Source organism: Hyla sarda, chromosome 3 (assembly GCF_029499605.1).
Source record: "Hyla sarda isolate aHylSar1 chromosome 3, aHylSar1.hap1, whole genome shotgun sequence".
Lineage (NCBI taxonomy): Eukaryota > Metazoa > Chordata > Amphibia > Anura > Hylidae > Hyla > Hyla sarda.
The window spans coordinates 298,065,083-298,091,873 of record NC_079191.1 but is presented as its reverse complement, the minus strand read 5'-3'; the positions used below and the strand labels follow the sequence as shown (position 1 = coordinate 298,091,873).

Below are 26,791 nucleotides of genomic sequence, written 5' to 3'. Positions count from 1 at the left end.
CGCTGTCACCTGGAAGAAGTGACTGAGACTGAGAAAGAGGTACCTATGCTGAACCTTGTGAATAAAGATGAGCCCAAAGGGGGGTTGAAATTGTGCGGTCATCTGGAAGAGGTGACCGGAAAAGAAACTACAGAGATGTCTGTGGATAATACAGAAGTACTGAAGAAAGTACATATGGAGCCGGGTGCTGTGCTTACTGTCACAGACAGAGTCCTGAGTGAAGGAGATGTGACGTCTGGACTAGAGATGGATCGTGACCAGGAAGGTCAAACCACTGGACCAGATGTTGATCTAGAGCCCTAGACGTTTCTGCTGGTGAGCAGAGAGATCGTGGCAAAGTAAGGGAGTGAGCAGAGACAGTTCAGAGAGACTGTCCGGGAACTACCCTGAAGCCAGAGTGGACAAGACCCTTGCAAAGGGGGGGACAACACCTAAAGGTGGAGAAGAGTCTGAACGAGTTGGCTTGAAGGAAGAGACAGGCCAAGGAAATGGGAGGACAAGAGAATGTCTCAAGATTTAGCAGCGAGAGTGAGGAGAGCTGGTCTTGATAAGAAGAGGGAGCAGATCCAGAATCTTGAAGAAACTTTACATATGGTTTCTGCTAAATTGTTGCAAAAGGAAGAAGAGGTTCATCACCTGACAGAGGAGAAAGAAAAAACATTTTCAGATTTGAAGAAAGAGCAGGAAGCAAAGGGAAGTGGTCCCCTTTGTATTCCCGACCACAAATGAAAGTGTCTCTAAGGCAACCATTCTACTGGATTATCACCACAACTGTTTGAAAAACTTCAGTTGGGTCAACCGAAGAGGAAGACAGATGCATGGTCATGTGTGCACTGTCTTTTGAAGACAAGTGCTCATCCCCGGTGGTCTGAGCAGGGGGGGGGGGGGGGGGGGAATATGTGACAGTGTGGCAAGGAAAGGGTGTATTTCTCTAGCTGATCCTGGAGGAACCTCCACCTGGGGCCTAATCAATGAGGCAGCAGAGAGAAGAAATATGTTTAAAAGGAAGTACGACAGTGAATTCTGGGCTCTCCCCAGAAGACAGCATGGTGACTTTGGGGGGAGGCAGGGGTCCTTGTGAGGAGCACACAGCCGGGGCTGTGAATGACACCCACGACACTGAAGTGGACGGTCTAGGATTTTGGTTTGTTCCTGTCTTATGTTTTAATTTATCCTGCAACCTGTCTAATAAAGCTGGTGAAGAGCTAGACTTGCAGAAAGGACTTGCTGTTTGCCGGTTTATTGTGAAGAAGCGTGTCCTGTGGCTGTGTCAAGGACGATCCCAGAGCTATTCTGAGGGTGAAATCCTTACAGGAGGAAAAAACGAAAGTGCAAAAATGGAAAAACCCAGAGTCCTTAAGGAGTTAAAAACAGTGGACAGGTGTCATCACTGTTTTTAGATTATGACAGCTATGTCCCCATTAATCAATACATTATATTTACCCCAAAATTGTGCCACTAACCCCTTAAGGACGCAGCCTTAAAGGGGTAGTCCGCCTCTAGATATCTTATCCCCTATCCAATCTCCTCATTGAAAGTCTATGGGAGGGTCATGGTGGATGTCACGCCCCCTACCATAGACTTGAATTCAGAGGGAGGGCGTGTCGTCATGAGGGGGCATGGTTGTGACATCAGCGCTGCAACGCTAGTCCTCAGGCATGGAGCGAAGTTAACTCCGTGCAACTGATGAATGTGGCGCCGCAACAAAGTTCACGGGGGGTCCCAGTAGCGGGACCCCCGCGATCAGACATCTTATCCCCTATCATTTGGATAGGGTATAAGATCTCTAGGGGCGGAGTACCCCTTTAAAGCCACACGTCCAATTTTATTTTTGCAATTAAATTTTTTCTTCCTCGTCTTCTAAAAATCATAACTCCAAAAACCAATTGTCCTTTGTATTAACATCACTCATTTTACCATAAAATGTATGATGCAACTAAAAAAACATTATTTGTGTGGGGAAACTCAAAAGAAAACCGCAATTTTGCTAATCTTGGCCGCCATGCCCACCCACACGCCCACTTTGTATCTCAGTGCTGGGACCACTGTGTGATTGACACACAGGTCCCAGCGCATGCGCCCTTCAACTAATGTAAAATGCGCGCTGCAGCGTGTCATCCAGCGAGCGCTCGCTCCCGCCGCCGCCATCCTCCTCAGTGCGCCTGCACAGGGCTAGGTGCAGAGAGCGCGGGAGAGAGTGCTTGCTGGATGACATGCGCGCTCGTTACATTAGTTTAAGGGCGCATGCGCTGGGACCTATGTGTCAATCACACAGCGGTCCCAGCACTGAGATACAAACTGGGCGTATGGGTGGGCGTGGCGCTGGCAGGGCATCGCGTACCTCGCACCACGCCTATCCGACCGTCCGTGGCTTTGATTAAAAGCACTTTTTAGTGTCACAAAAGCCTGCAAATATGAGGTAAAATAATTGCTGTACACAACACCTATACACAGTACAAAGGCTGTGTGCAGGTTATTACACTAAAATTTCATGACAGTTGAGCTTTGAAAAAAAAAAAATTTTAACTTTTTTAACAAAATTAGTATGCTTAAAATTACTCTTTTGATGACCTATAACTTTCTAATTTTTTCATAAATGGGGCTGTATGAGGGCTCCTTTTTTGCGACATGATCTGTAGTTTTTATCAGTACCACTTTTGCATATATGTAACTTTTTAAAAAAATATACACTCGTGGCCGTAAATGTTGGCACCCTTGATATTTTTCAAGAAAATTAAGTATTTTTTACAGAAAGGATTGCAGTAACATATGTGTTGTTATACACATGTTTATTTTCTTTGTGTGTACTGGAACTAAACAAATAAAAGCTAATTGGACATAATGTCACACCAAACTCCAAAAATGGGCTGGACAAAATTATTGGCACCCTTTGGAAAAAATAACTGAAATCAGTTGCTTCCTATAACCATCAATAAGCTTCTTACACCTCTCAGCCGGAATGTTGGACCACTCTTCCTTTGCAAACTGCTCCAGGTCTCTCTTATTGGAAGGGCACCTTTTCTCAACAGCAATTTTAAGATCTCTCCACAGGTGTTCAATGGGATTTAGATATGGACTCATTGCTGGCCACTTCAGAACTCTTCAGCGCTTTGTTGCCATCCATTTCTGGGTGCTTTTTGACGTATGTTTGGGGTCATTGTCCTGCTGGAAGACCCAAGATCTCGGAAGCAAACCCAGTTTTCTGACACTGGGCCAGTGCGACCTAAAATCTGTTGGTAATCATCAGATTTCATGATGCCTTGCACACATTCAAGGCACCCAGTGCCAGAGGCAGCAAAACAACCCCAAAACATCATTGTACTTCCACCATATTTCACTGTAGGTACTGGGTTCTTTTCTTTGTAGGCCTCATTCTGTTTTCAGTAAACTGTAGAATGATGTGCTTTACCAAAAAGCTCTATCTTGGTCTCATCTGTCCACAAGACGTTTTATCAGAAGGATTTTGGCTTACTCAAGTTCATTTTGGCAAAATGTAGTCTTGCTTTTTTATTTAGCTGTGTCAGCAGTGGGGGTCCTCCTGGATCTCCTGCCATAGCGTTTCATTTAATTTAAATGTCGATGGATAGTTCACGCTGACACTGATGCTCCCTGAGCCTGCAGGACAGCTTTAATATCTTTGGAACTTGTTTGGGGCTGCTTATCCACCATCTGGACTATCCTGCATTGACACCTTTCATCAATTTTTCTATTCCGTCCACGCCCAGGGAGATATGCTACAGTGCCATGGGTTGCAAACTTCTTGATAATGTTGCGCACTGTGGACAAAGGCAAATCTAGATCTCTGGAGATGGACTTGTAACCTTGAGATTGTTGATATTTTTCCACAATTTTGGTTCTCAAGTCCCCGGACAGTTCTCTTCTCCTCTTTCTGTTGTCCATGCTTAGTGTGGCACACACAGACACACAATGCAAACACTAAATGAACTTCTCTCCTTTTTATCTGCTTTCAGGTGTGATTTTTATATTACCCACACCTGTTACTTGCCCCAGGTGAGTTTAAAGGAGCATCACATGCTTGAAACAATCTTATTTTTCCACAATTTTGAAAGGGTGCCAATAATTTTGTTCAGCCAATTTTTGGAGTTTGGTGTGACATTATGTCTATTAGCTTTTTTTATCCTTTTTTTTTGTTTAGTTCCAATACACACAAAGGGAATAAACATGGGAATGGTAAAACATGTGTTACTGCAAACCTTTTCTGTGAGAAATACTTCATTTTCTTGAAAAACTTCAGGGGTACCAACATTTACGGCCATTACTGTATTTGGAATGTGATGCGACAAAAAAGCAGAATTTTTTTTTTTTTTTTTTTTAAAGTTTACAAAGTTCACCATAGGGGATCATTATTTTTTGATAGTTCAGACATTTATGCACACAGCAACAAATGTTTTTTTTTTTTTCACGCTTTTTGGTGTAAAATGTGAATTTTACTATTCCAAATTTTTTTTACATTTATGTCCCAATATACCAATTTATACCAATCATTTGCATAGGCATAGCACTGATCAGTATTATTGGCGATCTTGTTCTCTGGTCTGCTCAATGTCAGACCAGAGAAGAAGACCCCGGGATGACAGCCAGAGCAGGTGAGAGGACCTCCGGCTGCCATGTTAGAAGATCGGATCCCTGCGGCAGTGGCGCGAGTGATCTGATCATCCATTGAAATGCCCACAATACCGCAGATTCCGTGATCTGTACTGATTACGGCATCTGAGGGGTTACTGGCGGGTCTGCCATTAGCAGCGGGTCCCCTGCTGCTGATAGCAGATGGGACCTGCCCTGTCTGATACTGTGTTGTTGGGTGAGGGTAATGTGTAATTAACCTTCTTGTGATGCCAGGGCATGGTTAACCTAAACACCGTCCGTGGTTGAGCCAGCATCTCCTGGGCCAGGCACGGGGCAATAAGAACTCCGACACAAGGTTACAGAAAAACTGAGTTTACTGAGGCAGGATAGATGGTAAAATCAGTTACAGCCCAGACTGGTATTAAGGGAAGTGCAGGGTAAACATTGGAAGCTTATTGGCTTGCTGGGACTTGTAGTTGATTGTGCTGTGTATGACTGACTTGCTGTATAGCAACCCACGCTGACTATAGTAACTTGAATGGCTGACTTGTATGACTGACTTGGATCCCCAGGATTTTAGTGCTTACTGCTAGGCTTGACATTCACCTGGGTGCAGGGGATATTTTTTAGAAGATGCGTGGTTGCAGGATTAGCCTCCTCAGAACACCTCACACTCTCTCTTCAATTTTGTCCAAACTGTACCTCAGCTACATCTGCACTAGTCTGCAGAACTGCTCTCTGAACTCTTACCACACTATATAAGGGGCAGATTCGGAGGATTCCCATTGGTCTGACAAGTCACCTGGTTTACCACAAGCACACTACCCTAACAAGTTTCTAACAGGCTTAAAGCAACAGGTACATTGAAAATACCAGAACATTAACCATAGCATAACATTACATTATATTGAGTCCTGAGTAATGTGAGCCCAAGACAGACACTGAAGGCAACATCTGCCACACAGGGTGGGCAGTATGCTATATTCTGTACTTGGTCACCACAATACGAGCACTACTCCAGTTTTCTCGTCGTGTACGGTCCGTACGTAAATGTACATCCTGGTGTGTTTAGTACCAGGTCACAAAGACGTACATTTACGCCCTATGTCCTTAACATGGGTCAGGTGGGCGGACATGACGGGGGCCTGCCGGTCGGGTCAGTGTCAATACCGGAAGATGTCCACTGCTATCAGCAGCTGACATCTGCCGGTAATAATGGACATCAGAGATTGCTCCGATATCCGTCATTTAACCTCTTGGGGACGCAGGGCGTACCTCTACATCTTGCTCACGCGGCGACCCCACTTCATATCGGGTCAGTCCCGGCATTCCCAGCAGCTCAGTGGGGCTGATCGGGATCACCGCAGTGAAACCGCGGTGTCCCGATCAGCTAGGAGTGTCCCTTGCCTGCCTCTGGTGCGTCTGACCGGCAATTGATTGCTCCAAGCCTGTGATCCAGGCTTCAGCAATCGACCGCCGATAACACTGATCAGTGCAATGCTATGGCATACCAGTGAACATTGCTGGCAATCAATGTACTGCATGTTATAGCATGTTATTGCTAAAAAAAAAAAAAAAGTGTAAACAAAAAAGAGTTAATAAATGTGATTTAACCCCTTCTCTAATAAAAGTTCAAATCCCCCCCCTTTTCTCATATAAAAAAAATTTAAATAAAAATAAACATGTGGTATCGCTGCGGACATAAATGTCCTAACTATAAAAATATATAATTAATTAAACCACACGGTCAATGGGGTACACGTAAAAAAATTTAATTCAAAAAACATTTTTGGTCATTTTTTATACCAGAAAAAAATTGATTAAAAGCAAATCAAAAAGTCTGATCAAAACAAAAATGGCACCGATAAAAAAAACTTCAAATCACTGGGCAAAAAATGAGCCCTCATACCTACCCGTACACAGAAGAAAAAAAAAGTTATAGGAGACAGAAGATGTGTTACGCTGAGCGATCTGGGCCCCCTGCTGGCCTCGGAGCGCTCACAGCGTGTGTCCCAGGGCAGCGCTCCGGCATCAGAGCAGGTGCATCCCGGCTCTCTAGGGCGCGCGTGCACTGGGACTCTTAGATCTAAAGGACCAGTGCACAGGTGATTGGTGCCTGGTCCAAAGTGGTTCATTAAGGGTTAAGCTTTGTTAGAGGGAGTGCTGTTTGGACTTAATTAGGCCTCACCTATGCACTGCCTATAAGTACCGTCTCCTCCCACAGCCTCCTGCCGGATCTTTGTTGCCTTTGTGCCTGAGAGAAAGCATTCTTTGTTCCTGTGTTACCCTGCCTGTTGCCGTTCCCGTTGCTACTGACTTCCGCCTGTGAACCTGAGCCGCCTGCCCTGACCATTTGCTACGTCTGACTACGCCTTTGCCTGATCCTCTTGTACCTTGCCATATCTCAGCAGCCAGAGAGGTTGAGCCGCTACTGGGTGGAACGACCTGGGGGTTACTTGCCGCAGCAAGTCCATCCCGCTTTGCGGCGGGCTCTGGTGAAAACCAGTAACTCCTTAGACTCCGTTCCCCTGGTACGGCCCACGTCATCATCTCTCTGGCACAGCGGATCCACCACCAGTCTCCGCTACCAGCCCGGATCCTGACAGTAAGATCCGGCCATGGATCCAGCTAAGGTGCCTTTGCCAAGTGTCGCTGACCTTACCAACATTGTGGCCCAGCAATCTCAGCAGATCGCTCAGCAAGGTCAACTGCTGAACCAGTTGTCCAACTTCTGACAGCCCAGCAGCCACCATCTCCACCGCCTGCTCTTATGCCACCCACTCAGCCTGCTTCCGTTTCCAGCTCCACATACCGCCTGTCCATGCCGGACAAATTTGATGGAGACTCCAAGCAGTGCCTTGGGTTCCTGTCACAGTGTTCTCTTCACTTGGAGATGATGGCCGACCAGTTTCCTACTGAACGTGCCAAGGTGGCTTTTATAGTCAGTCTGCTTACCGGGAAGGCCCTGGCTTGGGCCACACCGCTTTGGGACCGCTACGATCCAGCCACTGCTACCACCCAGTCCTTCTGTCAAGAATTCCAGAGTGTTTTTGAGGAACCAGCCCGGGTTGCCTCAGCAGAGACTGCCTTGTTGACCCTAAATCAGGGAAATTCTTCTATGGGCGAATACGCCATCCGTTTTCGCACTCTGGCCTCGGAACTGTCCTGGAATAATGAAGCGCTCTGTGCCACGTTCAAGAAAGGTCTGTCCAGTGACATAAAAAATGTTCTTGCCGCACGGGAAATGCCTTCTACCCTGAGTGACCTCATCCACTTGGCCACCAGGATTGATATGCATTTCGCCGAGAGACGAGAGGAACTCCATCAGGAGAAAGGAAATGTTTGTATGAGACGCTATCCTCGTTCGGCTCCTGTTTTTTTGCATCCACTGCAACCCTCTACTGGGCCTCCTGCCAAGGAAACCATGCATGTGGATCGGTCACGCCTGACCGCTCAAGAAAGGAACCGCCGCAGAGACGACAATCTGTGTCTGTACTGTGCCAGTACACAACATTTCTTAAGACTGTCCTCTCCGTCCGCCTCGTCCAGTAAACGCGCACCTAGTTAATGTTGGAGAGGCGTTGCTAGCTGTGAACGCTACCTCTCCACGCCTTACAGTGTGTGTGCGAATCTGTGTCCCAGCCAAGACATCCTTCGTTGCTATTGCCTTTCTGGATTCCGGCTCCACCAGCAACTTCATTGACGCCTTACTTATAAGCAAGTTTAATATTCCAGTGGTCTGTCTTGTCAAGTCCTACTACATTACCACTGTCAATGGTGAGAGACTGGATGCTACCGTTCTCTACCATACTGAACCCCCCCAGATGTCTGTTGGAGTACTTCATTCTGAGAAATTGGAGTTTCTTGTTCTTCCTCACTGTACTTCAGAGATTCTACTAGGTCTGCCCTGGCTCCAGCGTCACAGTCCTGTCCTGGATTGGTCCTCCGGGGAGATCCGAAGTTGGGGGTCATCTTGTTTTGGCAAATGTCTCCTGCCAGTTTCTGCTAAACGTGCATCTTATACTCCACCTCCTCCAGGCCTTCCGGAACCATATTTGGACTTTGCAGATGTCTTCTGTAAAAAGCAAGCAGAGACTTTGCCCCCGCATAGGCCTTATGATTGTCCTATAAACATCATGCCTGGCACCACTCCACCTCGAGGAAGAATTTACCCTCTCTCTCCACCTGAGACTCAAGCCATGTCAGAGTATATTCAGGAGAACCTACAGAGGGGTTCATCAGGAAGTCTTCCTCACCTGCTGGAGCAGGTTTCTTCTTTGTCTCTAAGAAAGACGGCTCTCTGCGATCCTGCATCGACTATCGTGGTCTAAACAAAATCACCATTAAGAACCAATATCCCCTTCCACTCATTTCAGAGCTCTTCGATCGACTTCGAGGTGCCAAGATCTTCACCAAATTGGATCTGAGAGCTGCCTATAATTTGGTCCGAATTCGAGAGGGAGACGAGACACTTTGAGTATTTAGTCATGCCTTTTGGCCTGTGTAATGACCCGGCCGTCTTTCAGGAATTTGTTAATGACATTTTCAGAGACCTTCTCTACACTTGTGTGGTGGTGTATCTGGACGATATCCTCATTTATTCTCCTAACCTTGAGCAACACCGTACTCATGTTCGTCTGGTTCTGTCCCGTCTGAGAAGAAATCACCTTTATGCCAAGTTTGAGAAATGTCTCTTTGAACGATCTAACCTGCCTTTTCTTGGTTACATCATCTCCGCACAGGGCCTACAGATGGACCCTTCTAAACTCTCAGCAGTTCTGGATTGGCCTCGTCCCACAGGTCTACGGGCCATACAGAGGTTCCTGGGTTTTGCCAATTATTACCAGCAATTTATTCCACATTACTCCACCCTGGTGGCTCCAATCGTGGCCCTGACTAAGAAAGGGGCTAATCCTAAGTCATGGACTCCTCAGGCCGAAGAGGCTTTCCGCACCCTGAAGTCCGCCTTTGCTTCTGCACCTGTCCTTACCAGATCGGATTCCTCGAAGCCCTTCTTCTTAGAGGTGGATGCCTCCTCTGTTGGAGCCGGAGCCGTACTAACCCAGAAGTCCTTAAAGGGGAGATCCGTCACCTGTGGGTTTTTCTCCAGAACCTTCTCGTCTGCTGAGAGAAACTACTCAATCGGAAACAGAGAACTTCTTGCCATCAAGTTGGCGCTGGAGAAATGGAGACATCTCCTAGAGGGGTCTGTTCACCCTGTGAACATATTTACGGACCACAAGAATCTGTCCTGTCTTCAGTCTGCTCAAAGACTTAATCCCCACCAAGCCCGCTGGTCTCTGTTTTTCGCCCGGTTTAATTTTCTTATTAATTTCAGACCGGCTGCCAAAAACATCCGGGCTGACGCTCTCTCGCACCTCAGATGTCACTGGAGAAGAAGTGTCACCTCAGCATATCATTCCTCCCGAGCGATAAGAAACGTCAGTTTCCTCCAGTTTTTGCCCCAGGGGACAAAGTGTGGCTGTCTTCCAAGTACATCCGATTTAGGGTCCCAAGTTACAAATTAGGTCCCTGTTACTTGGGCCCCTACAGAATCAAGAAGAAAATTAATCCCGTGGTCTATCAGCTCCATCTCCCGTCCTCCCTCAGAATACCTAATTCTTTTCATGTCTCCCTTCTGAAACCAGCAATCTTCAACCGTTTTTCCCCCAAGGACATTTCTCCCACTCCCGTGTCTGGAACTTCAGATGTGTTCTCCGTCAAGGAGATTTTGGCATCCAAAGTGGTTAGAGGGAGAAAATTCTTTCTCGTCGACTGGGAGGGCTGCTGTCCTGAAGAGAGATCTTGGGAGCCGGAGAAGAACATCCTAGACCGCGGCCTCATCCTCAAGTTCTTGGGTACCAAAAAGAGGGGGAGACCAAAGGGGGGGTACTGTTACGCTGAGCGCTCCGGGCCCCCTGCTGGCCTCGGAGCGCTCACAGCGTTTGTCCCCAGGCAGCGCTCCGGTGTCACAGCGGGTGCATCCCCGCTCTCTAGGGCGCGTGTGCACGGGGACTCTTAGATCTAAAGGACCAGTGCACAGGTGATTGGTGCCTGGTCCAAAGTGGTTCATTAAGGGTTAAGCTTTGTGAGAGGGAGTGCTGTTTGGACTTAATTAGGCCTCACCTGTGCACTGCCTATAACTACCGTCTCCTCCCACAGCCTCCTGCCGGATCTTTGTTGCCTTTGTGCCTGAGAGAAAGCATTCCTTGTTCCTGTGTTACCCTGCCTGTTGCCGTTCCCGTTGCTACTGACTTCCGCCTGTGAACCTGAGCCGTCTGCCCTGACCATTTGCTACGTCTGACTAAGCCTTTGCCTGATCCTCTTGTACCTTGCCATATCTCAGCAGCCAGAGAGGTTGAGTCGCTACTGGGTGGAACGACCTGGGGGTTACTTGCCGCAGCAAGTCCATCCCGCTTTGCGGCGGGCTCTGGTGAAAACCAGTAACTCCTTAGACTCCGTTCCCCTGGTACGGCACACGTCATCACCTCTCTGGCACAGCGGATCCACCACCAGCCTCCGCTACCAGCCCGGTTCCTGACAAGAAGACAATTTTAAACGTATACATTTTCCTGCATGTAGTTATGATTTCTTTCAGAAGTACGACAAAATCAAACCTATATAAGGAGGGTATAATTTTAATCATATGGACCTAGAGAATAAAGATAAGGTGTCATTTTTACCAAAAAATGTACTATGTAGAAACGGAAGCCCCCAAAATTTACAAAATGTTTTTTTTTTCTTCAATTTTGACAGATAATGATTTATTTTTTTGTTTCGACATAGATTTTTGGGTAAAATGAGTGATGTCATTATAAAGTAGAATTGGTGGCACAAAAAATAAGCCATCATTTGAGTCTGTAGGTGTAAAATTGAAAGGGTTAGGATTTTTAAAAGGAGGAAAAAACTAAAGTGCAAAAACGGAAAAACCCTGAGTCCCCAAAGGGTTGACGGTTTAAATACTGTGATCTATACAGATCACAGCATTTAAACATTAAATGCCGCTATTCCCTGGCATCTAGTGATCCCATTGCCCCCTGCAATGTAATCGTGGGGGGGCTATGGGTTGCTAGGGAAGCCCGAGACCTTACCTTGTCGTCTTTGGTTCTGTGATTATTTGTCTCCCTTTGGTACCCCTTAGCTATTGAGCACAGATTTCATGGATCAGTGTTATGCAATAGCATTACATTGATCATTGTAAGCCATCTGATGATGGCTTATGATAGGACAACAAGTGTGTAAAAGCAAAAAAGAACATTTTTTTTTTAAATATTTCAAAAATCCCTCCGCTAACCTTTTCTAATTTTTTTAATTGAAAAAAAAAAAAAACACTTATATGGTACCACCGCGTACGTAATTGTCCGAACTATTAAATTACTGTGTTTCTGATTCTGCACGGTGAATGGCGTAAATTCCCAAAAATTCCAAATGCCAAAATATCAGATTTTTGGTTACATGACATAAAAAAATGATCAAAAAGCCAGAACTACGCATGGTACCGATCATGGCACAAAAATCATACCCTAACACAGCTCCATAAGGTGGAAAAATAAAACGTTATAGGAGTAAGACTATGGCAATGAAGAAAGTTCATTTTTTTTATTAATTATTTTTCCCCAAGGTTTAAAGTTTTTTTTTTAACCATAAAATGAAACAAAAGTTAAACAAACTTGCTATCATTGGAATTGTACTGACCCACAGAATAAAGATTGCATGTCAGATTTAAATTAAGTGAATTGCGTGCTAGAGGCGGGGTCCCAACAGCTCAGTTTACATATTCAAGGTATGTGACTTCACATCCTAGTGACGTTGATTCGTTGGTCACGTGAGTGCTTAGTCAGCGCATGCACTCTGTGCAAAAAGCGAGTGCTTACGGGACAAGCAACTCCATGTTACTAGGATGTGGATTCACAGATCATGAATATATCAATTGAGCTGTCAGGACCCCACCTCTAGCATGCAATTCACTGAATTTAGCAGAGGATCTTCTGGGGGACATATCCTAGTACCTAATGGATTTATTATAGTAAATGGCCCCCTCGTTGGACTCCTGTTCACCTACAGTATAACCCAGTGTATTGGGTTTAGTGTGGGTGAACAGGCTGACAGTTTTCCTTTAATGAAAACATTTTAATGGGAGGACTTTTGGAAAACAATTATGGTATAACAAAAAGAGAAAGAGGGGATAGAGAAGTGCTCAGAGAATGGGATCTATTTCCAACCTGTTAGGCATGTCCATAGTATTTAAGGGGTTATCCAGGAATAAAACATTTTTATAAGTGGCTGTTTTTGTGTAACAATAGGGCCCCTCTGATCCCCCTGTGCAATTTTAATTACCCCCTATGCCATTTCATTCACAATCCCCCCCCCCCCACCCCTGTGCCTTTTTAATTACTCCCCATCTGGTCACCCTGTGCTGTGCCATTTTAATTCCCCCCAATCCCCCTGTGCAATTTGATTACCCCCCGCCTCCTCCCCTGTGCCATTTCATTAACCTCCCCTCCTCCCCTGTGCCATTTCATTAACCCCCACTTCCCCTCCTTCCCCTTGTGCCATTTCATTACCCCCCACCCCATTTAATTAACCTCCATCACCTTAGTCATTTCATTAACCCCCCCTCCCTGTGCCATTTCATTGCCCCCTCCTCTCATCCCCTGTGCCTTTTCATTAACCCTCCTTCTTCCTGTGCCGTTTTATTAACCCCTCCCCTTCTCCCCCCGTGCCATTTTATTAACCTCCCCCTGTACCATTTCATTAATCCCCCTCCTCTTCTCCCCCTTGTGTAATTTCATTAACCCCCCCTCCCCTCCTCCCCCTGTGCCATTTCATTAACCCTCCCCTGTGCCATTTCATTAACCCCCCTCCCCTCCTCCCCTGTGCCATTTCATTAACCCCCCTCCCCTTGTGCCATTTCATTACCCCCCCTCCCCTCAGCCATTTCATTAACCCCCATCACCTTAGCCATTTCATTACCCCCCCTGTGCCATTTCATTGCCCCCTCTTTTCAACCCTTGTTCCTTTTCATTAACCCCCCTCCTTCCCCTGTGCCATTTTATTAACCTCCCCCTGTACCATTTCATTAATCCCCCTCCCCTTCTCCCCCTTGTGTCATTTCATTAATCCCCCTCCCCTCCTCCCCCTGTGCCATTTCATTAACCCCGCCTCCCCTCTGTGCCATTTCATTAACCCCCCTCAACGTCAGGGGCCTCACTCATCATCCATAGCTGACCCGCCGCAGTCGCTCACTGATTTAAAGAGGCCTCCACGCTGCATGTTCAGCAGCCGCTGCGGCCAGTTAGAATGGTGAGCTGCGGGGGCATGGGGGTGGTCCGATGTAGGACTGGCCCTAACGATGCAGGACTAGCTGTACCATGGGTCCCGGTAGGAGTCATGGGACCCATTTTTTTATTTATTTTTTATTATTATTGCCACATCATGGTCCCGGACCATGATATGGTAAAGGAAAAAAAAAAGAAATGTCGGGCTGCAAAGTGCCACCCATGAAAAGTGCTGCCTGGGACCAATGGTCCCACCGGGTCCCATGGTAGGGCCAGCCCTGTTCTGGTATTATCAAATTATACTTCATTAAATGTATAATCACAAGATATATAAAATTATAATTTATACTTATGGGTGATAGATAATATTGGCTTCAGTCTCTCTTTAAATATGGTTGGACCCTGGGCAAGGGGATAGGGGATAAGTTTTAGATCATGGGGGGTCTGACCGCTGGGACACCTTACGCCCTCCTGGATGGCACCCCGGAAGTCCTCGGGGCATGCCAACCTCTGCAGGAAGCCGGGCCCGACACACCTCCTCCATGTTTCTCTATGGGATACATGGTTGGGAGTGTTGGCCGCCATTCCCCCCCCCCCCCCACCCCCTTCCGGGGGGACTGCTGTGGTGCCGTGCAAGAGATTGCTGGAGGTCCCAGCGGTCGAACCCCCTGCAATCAAAAACGTGTCCCCTATCCTATCCTGTTTTATTGGACTGAAGTACTTCTATAAGGACGCAGGGATGCATTTTAGTTTTTTCCTCCTCGCCTCTCAGTCATAACTCTTTAAATTTACTCTTTAAATTTTCCACCTACAGATCCATATGAGGGCTTGTTTTTTGCGCCATCGATTGTACTTTGTAATTACATCACTCATGTAGTTACCAAAAATCTACAGTGAAATAAAAATATATAAAAAATACTTGTCGGGCAAAATAAAAAAAGAAAAAGAAAAAAACACCAATTTGTAACTTTTGGGGAACTTTAGTTTCTACACAGTGGACTGACTTTTTGGTAAAAATAAGGGGCGTGGCAGCCAAAAAGAGGGTGTGTCCCCGACATTTTCAAAAAATCACGACTTCTTTACTAATGTTTCCTCAGAAAATTTACCAGATTCCACAGCTCAAAGCATGTGTAAAAAATAAATAAATAAATAAAGCAAAACATAGGGAAACATTAGTAAATACCGTAGAAAAATACTTATCGGGAATCAAAAACCACAAAGAAAAATACACTTTACTCTTAGTAAATCAGGGCCACTATCTTTATTATGTAGGTCCATATGATTATGATGATGCCCAATATATATAGGCTTTTTTTTGTTTTTTTAGGCTTGACTTTCTGTTTGAAAGTTAGTATGCGTAACCCCCTAAGGACCCAGCCAATTTTCACTGTAGGACCCAGCCATTTTTCGAAGGCCACGCCCCTTTCCCCGGCGGCCTTGCTCCTTTTTCGGGTTTTCTTAGCAAAATGGAGAGTTAGTCGGGGTTTTTTTTTCAATTCTGGCGCAATGCGACAGAATCTGGTGCACAACCCGACAAAATATGCAGGGTTTGCAATAGTAAATGATGGCCTATGTTTTTCTGCTTGCTGTGCCTGCCCAGAAAGTGCTCTGTCCAAACCGACAATGCAGGCTTATCGGGTGCCACTGTCTGCACCAGCACAGCAAGTTTTGTGCAAATTGCATCTTCCGTTTGGCCGGAATTGCAAGAAATGTCTGCATTTTTATTGCTGCGCCTGATCAAAAAGTGCCCGGTCCAAACCGACAATGCAGGCATGTCGGGTGCCACGGTCTGCACCAGCACAGTAAGTTTTGTGCACCTCGCATCTTCCGTTCGGCCGGAATTGCAAAAAAATGTCTGAATGTTCTATTTTCTTTGCGGTCAATGGGAAAAAGCGTTTAAATGTACTCTAGGTTTTTCTGCGTGCTGCGCCTGCCCAGAAAGGGCCTGGAAAGTGCCTGTACTTTGTTAGTGGTAGAATTTTGTCGATATATGCATAATTTCTTGGTGAAAAATTCCACAATTTGATGAAAAAAATAGAACATTTTGCATTTATTTTTACTTTGAAGCTCCCTGCTTATATTCCAAATACATTATATATTGATTCACATATACAATATGTCTACTTTATGTTGGCATCATAAAGTTGACATGCTTTTATTTTTGGAAGACATCAGAGGGCTTCAAAGTATACCAGCAATTTTCCAGTTTTTCACAAGATTTTCAAAATCAAAATTTTTCAGGGACCAGTTCAGTTTTGAAGTGGATTTGAAGGGCCTTCTTGTTAGAAATACCCCATAAATGACCCCATTATGAAAACTGCACCCCTCAAAGTATTCAAAATGACATTCAAAAGGTTTGTTAACCCTTTAGTTGTTTCACAGGAATAGCAGCAAATTGAGAAAACTCAAAATCTTCATTTTTTACATTGGCATGTTCTTGTAGATCCAGTTTTTGAATTTTTAAAAGAGGTAAAAGGGAAATCTTCCTAAAATGTGTAACCCAATTTCTCTCGAGTAAGGAAATACCTCATATGTGTATGTCAAGTGTTCAACGGGGGCAGTAGAGGGCTCAGAAGGGAAGGAGCGACAGTGGGATTTTGGAGAGTGAGTTTTTCTGAAATGGTTTTTGGGGGGCATGTCACATTTATGAAGCCCCTATGGTGCCAGAACAGCAAAAAAACAAAAATGGAAACTACACCCCTCAAGGAACGTAACAAGGGGTAGAGTGAGCCTTAACGCCTACCAAGTGTTTGACGACTCTTCGTTAAAGTTGGATGTGTAAATGATTTTTTTTTTTCACTAAAATGCTAGTTTTCCCCCAAATTATAATTTTTTACAAGGGGTAATAGGAGAAAATGCCCCCCAAAATTTGTAACCCCATCTCTTCTGAGAATGGAAATACCCCATGTGTGGACGTCAAGTGCTCTGCTGGCCTACTAAAATGCTCAAAAGAGAAGGAGTCACAATTTGGCTTTTGGAAAGCAAATTTTTTTTTGGGGGGGGGGGCATGTCGCATTTAGGAAGCCCCTATGGTGCCAGAACAGCAAAAAAAAAACGTGGCATACTATTTTGGAAACTACACCCCTCAAGGAACGGAAGAAGGGGTACAGTGAGCCTTAACACCTCACAGGTGTTTAATGACTTTTTGTTAAAGTTGAATGGGTAAATGAAAATTTTTTTTCACTAAAATGCAGTTTTTTCCACAAGTTTTACATTTTTACAAGGGGTAATAGGAGAAAATGACCCCCAAAATTTGTAACCCCATTTCTTCTGAGTATGAAAATACCCCATGTGTTTGGAATGGAAGTCAGGAGCCATGTGTGTTTACAAAGACCCCCCCCCCCCCCCCCCTGTGGTGCCAGAACAGTGGACCCCCCCACATGTGGCCCCATTTTGGAAACTACACCCCTCACCGAATTTAATTAGGGGTGCAGTGAGTATTTACACCCCACTGGCATTTGACAGATCTTTGGAACAGTGGGCTGTGGAAATGAAATATAAAATTTTTAAATTTCACGGACCACTGTTCCAAAAATCTGTCAGACACCTGTGGGGTGTAAATTCTCACTGTACCCCTTATCACATTACATGAGGGGTGTAGTTTCCAAAATGGGGTCACATGTGGGGGGGATCCATTGTTCTGGCACTATGGGGGCTTTGTAAACACACGTGGCCTTCAATTCCGGACAAATTTTCTCTTCAAATGCACAATGGCGCTCCTTCTCTTCTGAGCATTGTAGTTTGCCAGGAGAGCACTTTACATCCACATATATTTTTTCCTATTTTCCCTTGTGAAAATAAAACATTTAGGGTAACACCAGCATTTTTGTGAAAAAAAATTATTTTTTCATTCTCCAATCCAAATTTAATGAAAATTAATTAAACACCTGTGGGGTGTTAAAGCTAACTATACCCCTTGTTACGTTCCATGAGGGGTGTAGTTTCCAAAATGGAGTCACATGTGGATATTTATTTTTTTTGCGCTTATGTCAGAACTGCTGTAAAATCAGCCCCCACCCCTGTTCAAATCAATTTAGGCCTCAAATGTACATGGGTGCGCTCTCACTCCTGAGCCTTGTTGTGCGTCCGCAGAGCATTTTACGCCCACATATGGGGTATTTCCGTAGAAATAGATTTTAAAATTTTGGGGGTCTTTTTTTCCTTTTACCGCTTGTGAAAATAAAAAGTATGGGGCAACACCAGCATGTTAGTGTAAAAAAAATTTTTTTTTACACTAACAGGCTAGTGTAGCCCCCAACTTTTCCTTTTCATAAGGGGTAAAAGGAGAAAAAGCCCCCCAAAATTTGTAGTGCAATTTCTCCCGAGTACGGAAATACCCCATATGTGGCCCTAAACTGTTTCCTTGAAATAAGACAGGGCTCTGAAGTGACAGAGCGCAATGAGCATTTGAGGACTAAATTAGGGATTGCATAGGGGTGGACATAGGGGTATTCTACGCCAGTGATTCCCAAACAGGGTGCCTCCAGCTGTTGATAAACTCCCAGCATGCCTGGACAGTCAGAAGGCTCCGTTTTGGAAACACTGGCGTACAATACTTTTTCATTTTTATTGGGGTGGACAGTGTAAGGGGGTGTATATGTAGTGTTTTACCCTTTATTATGTGTTAGTGTAGTGTAGTGTTTTTTGGGTACATTCGCACTGGCAGGTTTACAGTGAGTTTCCCGCTAGGAGTTTGTGCTGCGGCAAAAAATTTGCTGCAGCTCAAACTTCAAGTAGGAAACTTACTGTAAATCTGTACATTCACATGGGGGGGGGGTTAAACCTCCAGCTGTTTCAAAACTACAACTCCCAGCATGTACCGACTTTTGCAACAGCTGGAGGCACACTGGTTGGAAATCCTTCAGTTAGGTTCTGTTACCTAACTCAGTATTTTCCAACCAGTGTGCCTCCAGCTGTTGCAAAACTACAACTCCCAGCATGTACTGATCGCATGCTGGGAGATGTAGTTATGCAACAGCTGGAGGTACGCAACTACAACTCCCAGCATGCCGAGACAGCTGTTTGCTGTCTGGGCATGGTGAGAGTTGTAGTTTTGCAACATCTGGAGGGCTGCAGTTTAAAGATCACTGTATAGTGGTCTCAAACTGTAGCTCTCCAGATGTTGTTAGGCAACTCACCGGCTTCCTTAGGAGCCAGGGAGCCGCATCGCCGTCGTCTTCTGCCGCCGCTGATCGCCGCCGATGGGTAAGTGGATCTTCGGCGCCGATCCTCGTCGGTTTCCCCATTCTGCCCAGCCTACTGTGGGTGGGCAGAACGGGAAAACCGAAAGTCTCTTCTAGATGACCAATAGCAGAGATAGGAGGGGTGGCACCCATACCACCTCACTGCTATCCCTTCAGGGGGATCGTGGGTGTCTTGGACAATCCCGATGCCCCTTATTTTCCGGGTCACCAGAGACCCCTATGGCCCGGAATTGCTGCAAATCGTCGGTGTGAATTCACCAGTGATCTGCGGCGATCGCCGACATGGGGGGTGGTGGTCTGATGACCCTCCTGCTGATCCGACGGGGACCGAAATTCCCACACACGTACCGGTACGTCATGGGTCCTTAAGTACCAGTGCGTCATGGCGTACCGGTATGGCATGGGTCCTTAACAGGTTAATAGTCTTTCTGACCCCTATAACTCTTTAATGAGTTACCACCCTGTACGTGGAAAAATTTAAAGCTATTGGGGTCAAAAGATGACAATTTTAAACATATTCATTTTCGTGCATATAGTTATGATTTTTTCCAGAAGTAAGACAAAATCAAACCTAGGGTATCATTTAAATCGTATGGACCTACAAAATAAAGAAAAGATGTAATTTTTGCCGAAAAATGCACTGTGTTGAAACGGAAGCCCCCAATTGTTATAAAATTGCATTTTTTCTTACATTTTGTCACACAATTAATTATTTTTCCGTTTTGCCGTGGATCTTTTGGAAAAATTACTTATGTCACTGCAAAGTAGAATTGGTGGTGCAAAAAATAAGCCATAATATGGAATTTTAGGTGCAAACTTGAAAGGATTATGATTTTTAAAACGTAAGGAGGAAAAACGAAAGTGCAAAAAAAAAACTGAGTCCTTAATGGGTTAAGGACCAAGGACGTACCTGTACGCCCTGAGTCCTTAAGCGGCTTTGAAGAGAGTGCAGGAGCTGTGCTCGCTTCATAACAGTGAGTGTCAGATACTGTCAGTAGTCGGGCACTCACTGTTACTGACAGTCCATGGCAATCCCGCCGCTGCTTGTCATTAACCCTTTAGACGCTGCTCACGGCATCTAAAGTGAAACTAAAAATCTCCGGTAACTCAGAGGGCTCACAGACGTGATTGCAGGGATTCCGTGAGGAGACTGTAGTGACGCCCCTACCACCAATCGCTGATTAACTGATGGGATCAGAAAGGGACAATTTTATGCATATTAATTTTTTTAAACAAAGTTTGCATTTGTTTTAAACTATATAAATTGGTTATCGTTTTAATCGCATTGACCTACATAATAAAAGATAATGGCCCTGATTTATCCCATAACAACCAATCACAGCTCAACTTTCACTTGACATGAGATTGCTAAGGTTCAAAAGCTAAGCTGTGATTGGTTGCTGTTGGAAAAAAACAGACAAATTGGGTTTCAGGCTGATTGATAAATCTCCCCCAATGTATAATTTTTACCAGAAAGTGCACTGCATAAAAACCAAACCCCCTAAAAAAGATGCAAAATTGCAGTTTTCTTATATATTTCCGCCTGCAAATATACATTTTTTGGTTTCATGGTACATCTTATGGTAAAATTAAAGGAGGTCATTACAAAGTACAATTGGTCTCGCAAAAAAAAAATAAGCCCTCATTTGGGTTTGTAGGCGAGTTATGGATTTTAAAAGGAGATGAGGAAAAAACTAAAAAATGCAAAAATGAAAATTGGCTCGGCCCTTAAGGTCAAACTGGGCTTAGTCCTTAAAATCAACTGGTGCCAGAAGGTTAAATAGAGTTACTTCTATTTAAAATTCTTAATCATTCCAGTACTTGTACTTATCAGCTGCTGTATACTACAGAGTACGTTCTTTTCTTTTGAATTTCTTTTCAGTCTGACCACAGTGCTCTCCACTGACACCTCTGTCCATGTCAGGAACTGTCCAGTGCAGGATAGGTTTGCGATATGGATTTGCTCCTACTCTGGACAGTTCCTGACATAGACAGAGGTGTCAGCAGAAAAAAAAAGCTTCCTGTGGAGCATACAGCATCTGATAAGTACTGGAAGGAATACGATTTTTAAATATCAGTAATTTACAAATTGTTTTAACTTTTTGCCACCAGTTGGTTTCAAATTTTGCCACAGGAGTAACCCTTTAAGGGGTTAAAAAACAAAAAAAGGGGGATGATTCAAACTTTTATTAGGGAATGAGCTTATTCACATTCGTTAACATTATTTTTTAACCTTTTATTCACTACTTTTTTGTTCCCATAGTGAACTATTACATGCAATTTTTTGATTATATACTAAACAATGCTGTGCCATGGCACAACATTGATCAGTGTTATCTGCCCTTCATTGCTACTTGTTGCTATGGCGTCCTGCAGTACTAAAGTGCCAATCGGGCTGGACATAGACAGGTAGGGACTCTCTGTCTGTCCTCTCAGCTTATCGGGACCCCAGTGATTTCACCACAGGTGTCCCGATCAGCTCCACTGAGCTGCTGGGATCGGATTTTTTACATTTTAGACATGGCAATCATCTTTGATTAGTGTCTATAGATTTAATTTGTGGACATGACTCTGATCATCAATATCTGGCATTAGCCATGGGTCCAGGCTGCTGATAGCAGCCGTGATATCCTACTATGACGTGCGCCTAGCACCTACATGTATGCCTTCCGTCCTCCACAGGAAAACATTTTTATTTAGATCAACTGGTGCCAGAAAGTTAAACAGATTTGTAAATTACTTTCACCAAATTACAAGGCTCCAGGCACATATGAATCAGCAAATACTTTATTTAATCACAATAAAAATTAGAAACATACATAGATACTGGAAGAATAGGCACTGAAGACATACAGGTGCACATAAGGGTAGTACATGCTGCTAAGGTTCATACAATTATTGCATAATGATCCATAAAGTGCATATCATGATTTAAGCCTTGGCAACAGCTGAACAATGTCCTGTAAATGCCAGGCAATAATACATGAAATGAAAGGCAATATCATAAGAATGAAATAGTAAGCGCAAAACAGAAAGATCAACAGAAAAAATTAATGCCGTCAGGAGCTCTGTACCACCTACCCCTACGTACGTTTCGCTATGGCTTCCTCAGGGGGCATCCCCCTGCTAAGGAGGCAGGGTGTACAGGTACACCCTTGCGTACCGGTCCCTAAGGACGCAGGGCGTACCTGTACGCCCGGGTCCCATTACCGGGGTTTAAGGCATGCTCATGAGCTGAGCATGCTTCAAACCCGGTGGGTCCTGACTACTATCAGCTGCCAGGGACTGGGGTTAATGCCAGGCATCACCAATCGGGCTGGTGCACGGCATTAACCCTTTAGACGCCATGATCAAAGTTGAAAAGGGAAACAATCCCAGCAGCTCAGCAGAGCTGATCAGGACCATCACGATGAAATCACCTGCCTCTTTGCTGTCTGATCGGTCCTTCTGCTCCCAGCCTGCCATGCAGGCTGAAGCAACAGGGCACTGATAACACTGATTAATGCTATGCTATGCGGGCTAAAACAAAAAAGTAAAAAGTATTAAAAGAAAAGTTGATAAATGTGAATAAGCCCCTCCCCTAATTAAAAGTTTGAAATGCCCCCCATTTCCCATTTTTTTAATAAAATAATGTAATAAAAAATAATCATATGTGGTATTGCTGCATGCATAAATGTCCATAAATGCAGGGTCAATGGCATACATGTAAAAAGTACCTAAGTCCTAAATTTGCATATATACACCAAAGAAGGGGGGGGGGGGGGGAGTCATTAATCCATTCAAAATAATATTAAAATGTAATGTTTTATTAACAATTAGATTATAAGGATACACATGCAAAATATATAAAGTGCAACAGAGAACCAGAAATGGTAGCATGTGAACCAAATCACAATAGGTCACAAGATGTAATAACCATAATAATATTGCACTCAGGGGTAGAGCCGTGTAAAAATGTATAAATGGTCACCTGTTTTACGTATTTATTATAGACTGACAAAAAGGACGCTAAAAATACATAATCCCCTATCGGGAGATCGCAACCAGTAGCCCTATATCTTAATACAAAGTATATGCAGGATTCCAAAATAGAATGTAAGGTCCCTCATGACCTAATGCCAAACTCACCCATAGTGTAACACTACTGGACTCGCGCTAGAGCCCCTTTGTTGTGCATTTTTGGCTACTTCATATACCATAACAAATTTATAAAAAGCGATCAAAAAGTTCCATCAAAACAAAAATGGTACCGATAAAAACTAAGGACCACTGCGCAAAAAAATTAGCCCTGATATAGCCCCGTATGCGGAAAAATCTAATAGTTATAGGGGTCAGAAGATGACAATTCTAACCCTTTAAGGACTCAGGGTTTTTCCATTTTTGCACTTTCGTTTTTCCCTCCTTACCTTTAAAAATCCAAATTCTTTCAATTTTACATCTAAAAATCCATATAATGGATTATTTTTTGCGCCACCAATTCTACTTTGTAATGACATCAGTCATTTTACCCAAACATTTACAGTGAAGCGGAAAAGAAAATTATTGTGCGACAAAATTGAAGAAAAAGCGCCATTTTGCAAATTATGGGGGCTTCCGTTTCTAGGCAGTACATTTTTCTGTAAAGATGATACCTTCTCTTTATTCTGTAGGTCCATACGATTAAAATGATACCCTAATTATGTAGGTTTGATTTTGTCGTACTTCTGGAAAAAATCATAACTACATGCAGGAAAATTAATACGTTTAGCGGTACGATTTTTGTATTGATCAGACATTTTGATCGCTTTTTATTTTTTTGCGCGTACGCCATTGACCGTGCAGTTTAATTAATGATATATTTTTATAATTCGGACATTTCTGCACGTGGCGATACCACATATGTTTATTTTTATTTACACTTTTTTTTTTTAAATGGGAACAGGGGGATGATTAAAACTTTTATTAGGGAAGGGGTTAAATGATCTTTATTAACTATTTTTTTTTTTTTTACTTTTTTTTGCAATGTTATAGCTCCCATAGGGGGCTATAACATTGCACACACTGATCTTTTACATTGATCAATGGTTTCTCATAGGAAACCATTGATCGATGATTCTGCCGCTTAACTGCTCATGCCTGGATCTCAGGCACTGAGCAGCCATTCGCCACCAGGAGGCAGGTAAGGGGACTTCCTTGTGTCCTACAGCTTTTCGGGATGCCGCAATTTCACCGTGGAGTATAGTTTCACTTTAGACGTGGCGATCAACTTTGAACGCCGCGTCTGAAGGTTTAATAGCACGCGGCACCGCAATCAGTGCCTCACGCTATTAGCCATGGGTCCCGGCCATTGCTAGAGGCCTGGCCCGGTGTGGCCCCACGTTATAGAACGGGAATGAACTCAGTATGTACAGGTATGCCCTGAGTCCTTAAGGGGTTAAACACACACATTTTGGTGCATGTAGTTAAAAAAAAAATTTAAGTAGTAAAATGAAATAAAACCTACACAAATTGGGTATCCTTATAACTATATGGACCTAAAGAATAAACATGAGGTGTCATTATTCCCAAAAAGTGCACTACGTAGAAACGGAATCCCTAAAAAGTTTTAAAAAAGAACATTTTTATTTCACCCCACAAATAATTATATTTTTTATTTTGCCACAGATTGTTATAAAATAAGTGATATCATTACAAAGTACAATTGGTGACACAAAAAACAAGCCCTTATATTGGTCTGTAGGTGCAAAATTGAAAGCGTTATGATTTTTAAAAAGGTAGGAGGAAAAAACTCAAGTGCAAAAATGAAAATTGGCTGTGTCCTTAAGACCAAAAGGGGCTGGGTCCTTAAGGGGTTAATGTAAAAAAGCTCTAGAGGGTTCACATGTCATTGTCTTTTTTTTCACCTCACAAACAGATGCCACTCTAAAGTCCCTCCTGCCCCTTCTCCTTTGTTCTGACAGCATAGGAAAGGAAGCAGCCAGAAAGTTATGGCCCAGGGAGAGTAAGGAAGACCCTGCAGGGGAAAGTAAGGGAGTGCTGCATCCTGAAGGACATAGCATTCTCCATCAGTGTGTCTGATCTTCCTACTCCACAGAACAGAGGTTCCGGTCGGGTATTCCAGCAGGCTAAAAAGATAGCTGCTTTTGCCTCCCAGAAATGACTGGGCCCAGGGCAGCTGCCCTTTTTATCCTACTTTAGAGACAACCCTGAATAGTAGTCTTCTGCTTCAACTCCCCCTTCCGAGATGACACACCATATTTACCTCATCTCTGGAGACTTGGTTTGAGCTTGTCGCAAATTTTATGCCTGTCCCTTGAGAAGTGTGATTGCCTCCAGCAAGCTCCTCCATTGCACAGAGGGGAATGACGTGAATGAAGGGGCTGACCAGAAGCCAGCATGTAGGCTTGAACTCAGAGATGAGCATAAACCTACCTAGCAGTCTGAGATGAGCTAAAGATGCTGTGTACAGTGGACAGCCAAGACAGCATGATTTTTGTTTTATAAAATATCATTGTATGATAATCGAGGAAGAGGGCCGAGTATGACTGATTATAGGTTGGTCTGATTGTTTTGATCTTCATTTCTTTTTCATTTTGGTAAAGACTGTGATATGAATTTGATGTTTTTATATTTTTTACAGAAAGCAAAGCTGAGTCTACTAACACAATGAAGCAAAATAATATCCAAAGAAGAACCTTGTGCTGTCAGTTTCAGTGGTGTGCCATTTTTGTTACATGGATATAAACAAGACTGATAATAAATTCCCTATTTTTAATTAGCGTGTTATAGAATTGAATATCTTTTTAATTCCCTTTCAAAAATGTTCATGTATGCAACAGACAGCCTCTGTTCAACGTGAGCAGAATCTGTCAAACTGAATAATTTGATATGTAATTTTGTGTAATAAAGTCAGAATATGCTTGTAGATTGTGATTTTTTTTACTAATATGACCTTTTTAGTTATACATAAGTCATATGCATGCCTGTGTGTGGACACTAGAGATGAGCGAAGTTACAGTAATTCGATTTGGCACGAACCTTGTGGCTCGGCGGTTGCTGACTTTAGCCTGCATAAATTAGTTTAGCTTCCAGGTGCTCTGGTGGGCTGGAAAAGGTGGATACAGTCCTAGGAGACTCTCCTAGGACTGTATCCACCTTTTCCAGCCCACCAGAGCACTTGAAAGCTGAACTAATTTATGCAGGATAAAGTCAGCATCTGCCGAGCCACGAGGTTCGTGCCAAATCGAATTACTGTAACTTTGCTCATCTCTAGTTGACACAATACTTGTTAGAAGGGTCCCTTGCCAATAAAGTAATCACAAAGGTTCACTTTTTTAGGACCTCTTGCAATCATTCGTTATCTATCAGTAAGTGCTCAATTTCCTTACAGCTTACATTTACCAACGAACTGCTTGTCTGTGTAATGTAGGAGAAGAGACACGTGTCTCGGGAAACGCCCAGTTTAGAAGCAAATTCCCATAGCAAACCTCTTCTAAACTGGGCGGTTCCCGAGACACGTGTCATCAGAGATTACTTAGACAGAAAAGAACAACCTAAACTTCAGAAGCTCATAAGTACTGAAAGGATTAAGATTTTTTAATAGAAGTAATTTACAAATCTGTTGAACTTTCTGGAGCCAGTTGATATATAAAAAGAAAAGTTTTTTCCTGGATAACCCCTTTAAATCCACCTAATTTTATGTGAGAGCATTGGTAAATATGTTGAAATTTTTCAAAACTATCT

The 26,791-nt window shown here is 43.8% G+C and overlaps 1 protein-coding gene across 1 annotated transcript in view; it reads left to right on the top strand.

Annotated features, from left to right (window-relative positions):
* Positions 1–25,992, top strand: part of FMN2 (formin 2) — a 660,180-nt gene extending 634,188 nt beyond the window's left edge. Inside the window, exon 18 of the mRNA XM_056566943.1 lies at positions 25,689–25,992. Within this exon, the coding sequence (XP_056422918.1) occupies positions 25,689–25,718 (30 nt within the window). The 3' untranslated portion in view covers positions 25,719–25,992. The remainder of the gene's footprint in view (positions 1–25,688) is intronic.
* Positions 25,993–26,791: the final 799 nt, after the last annotated feature.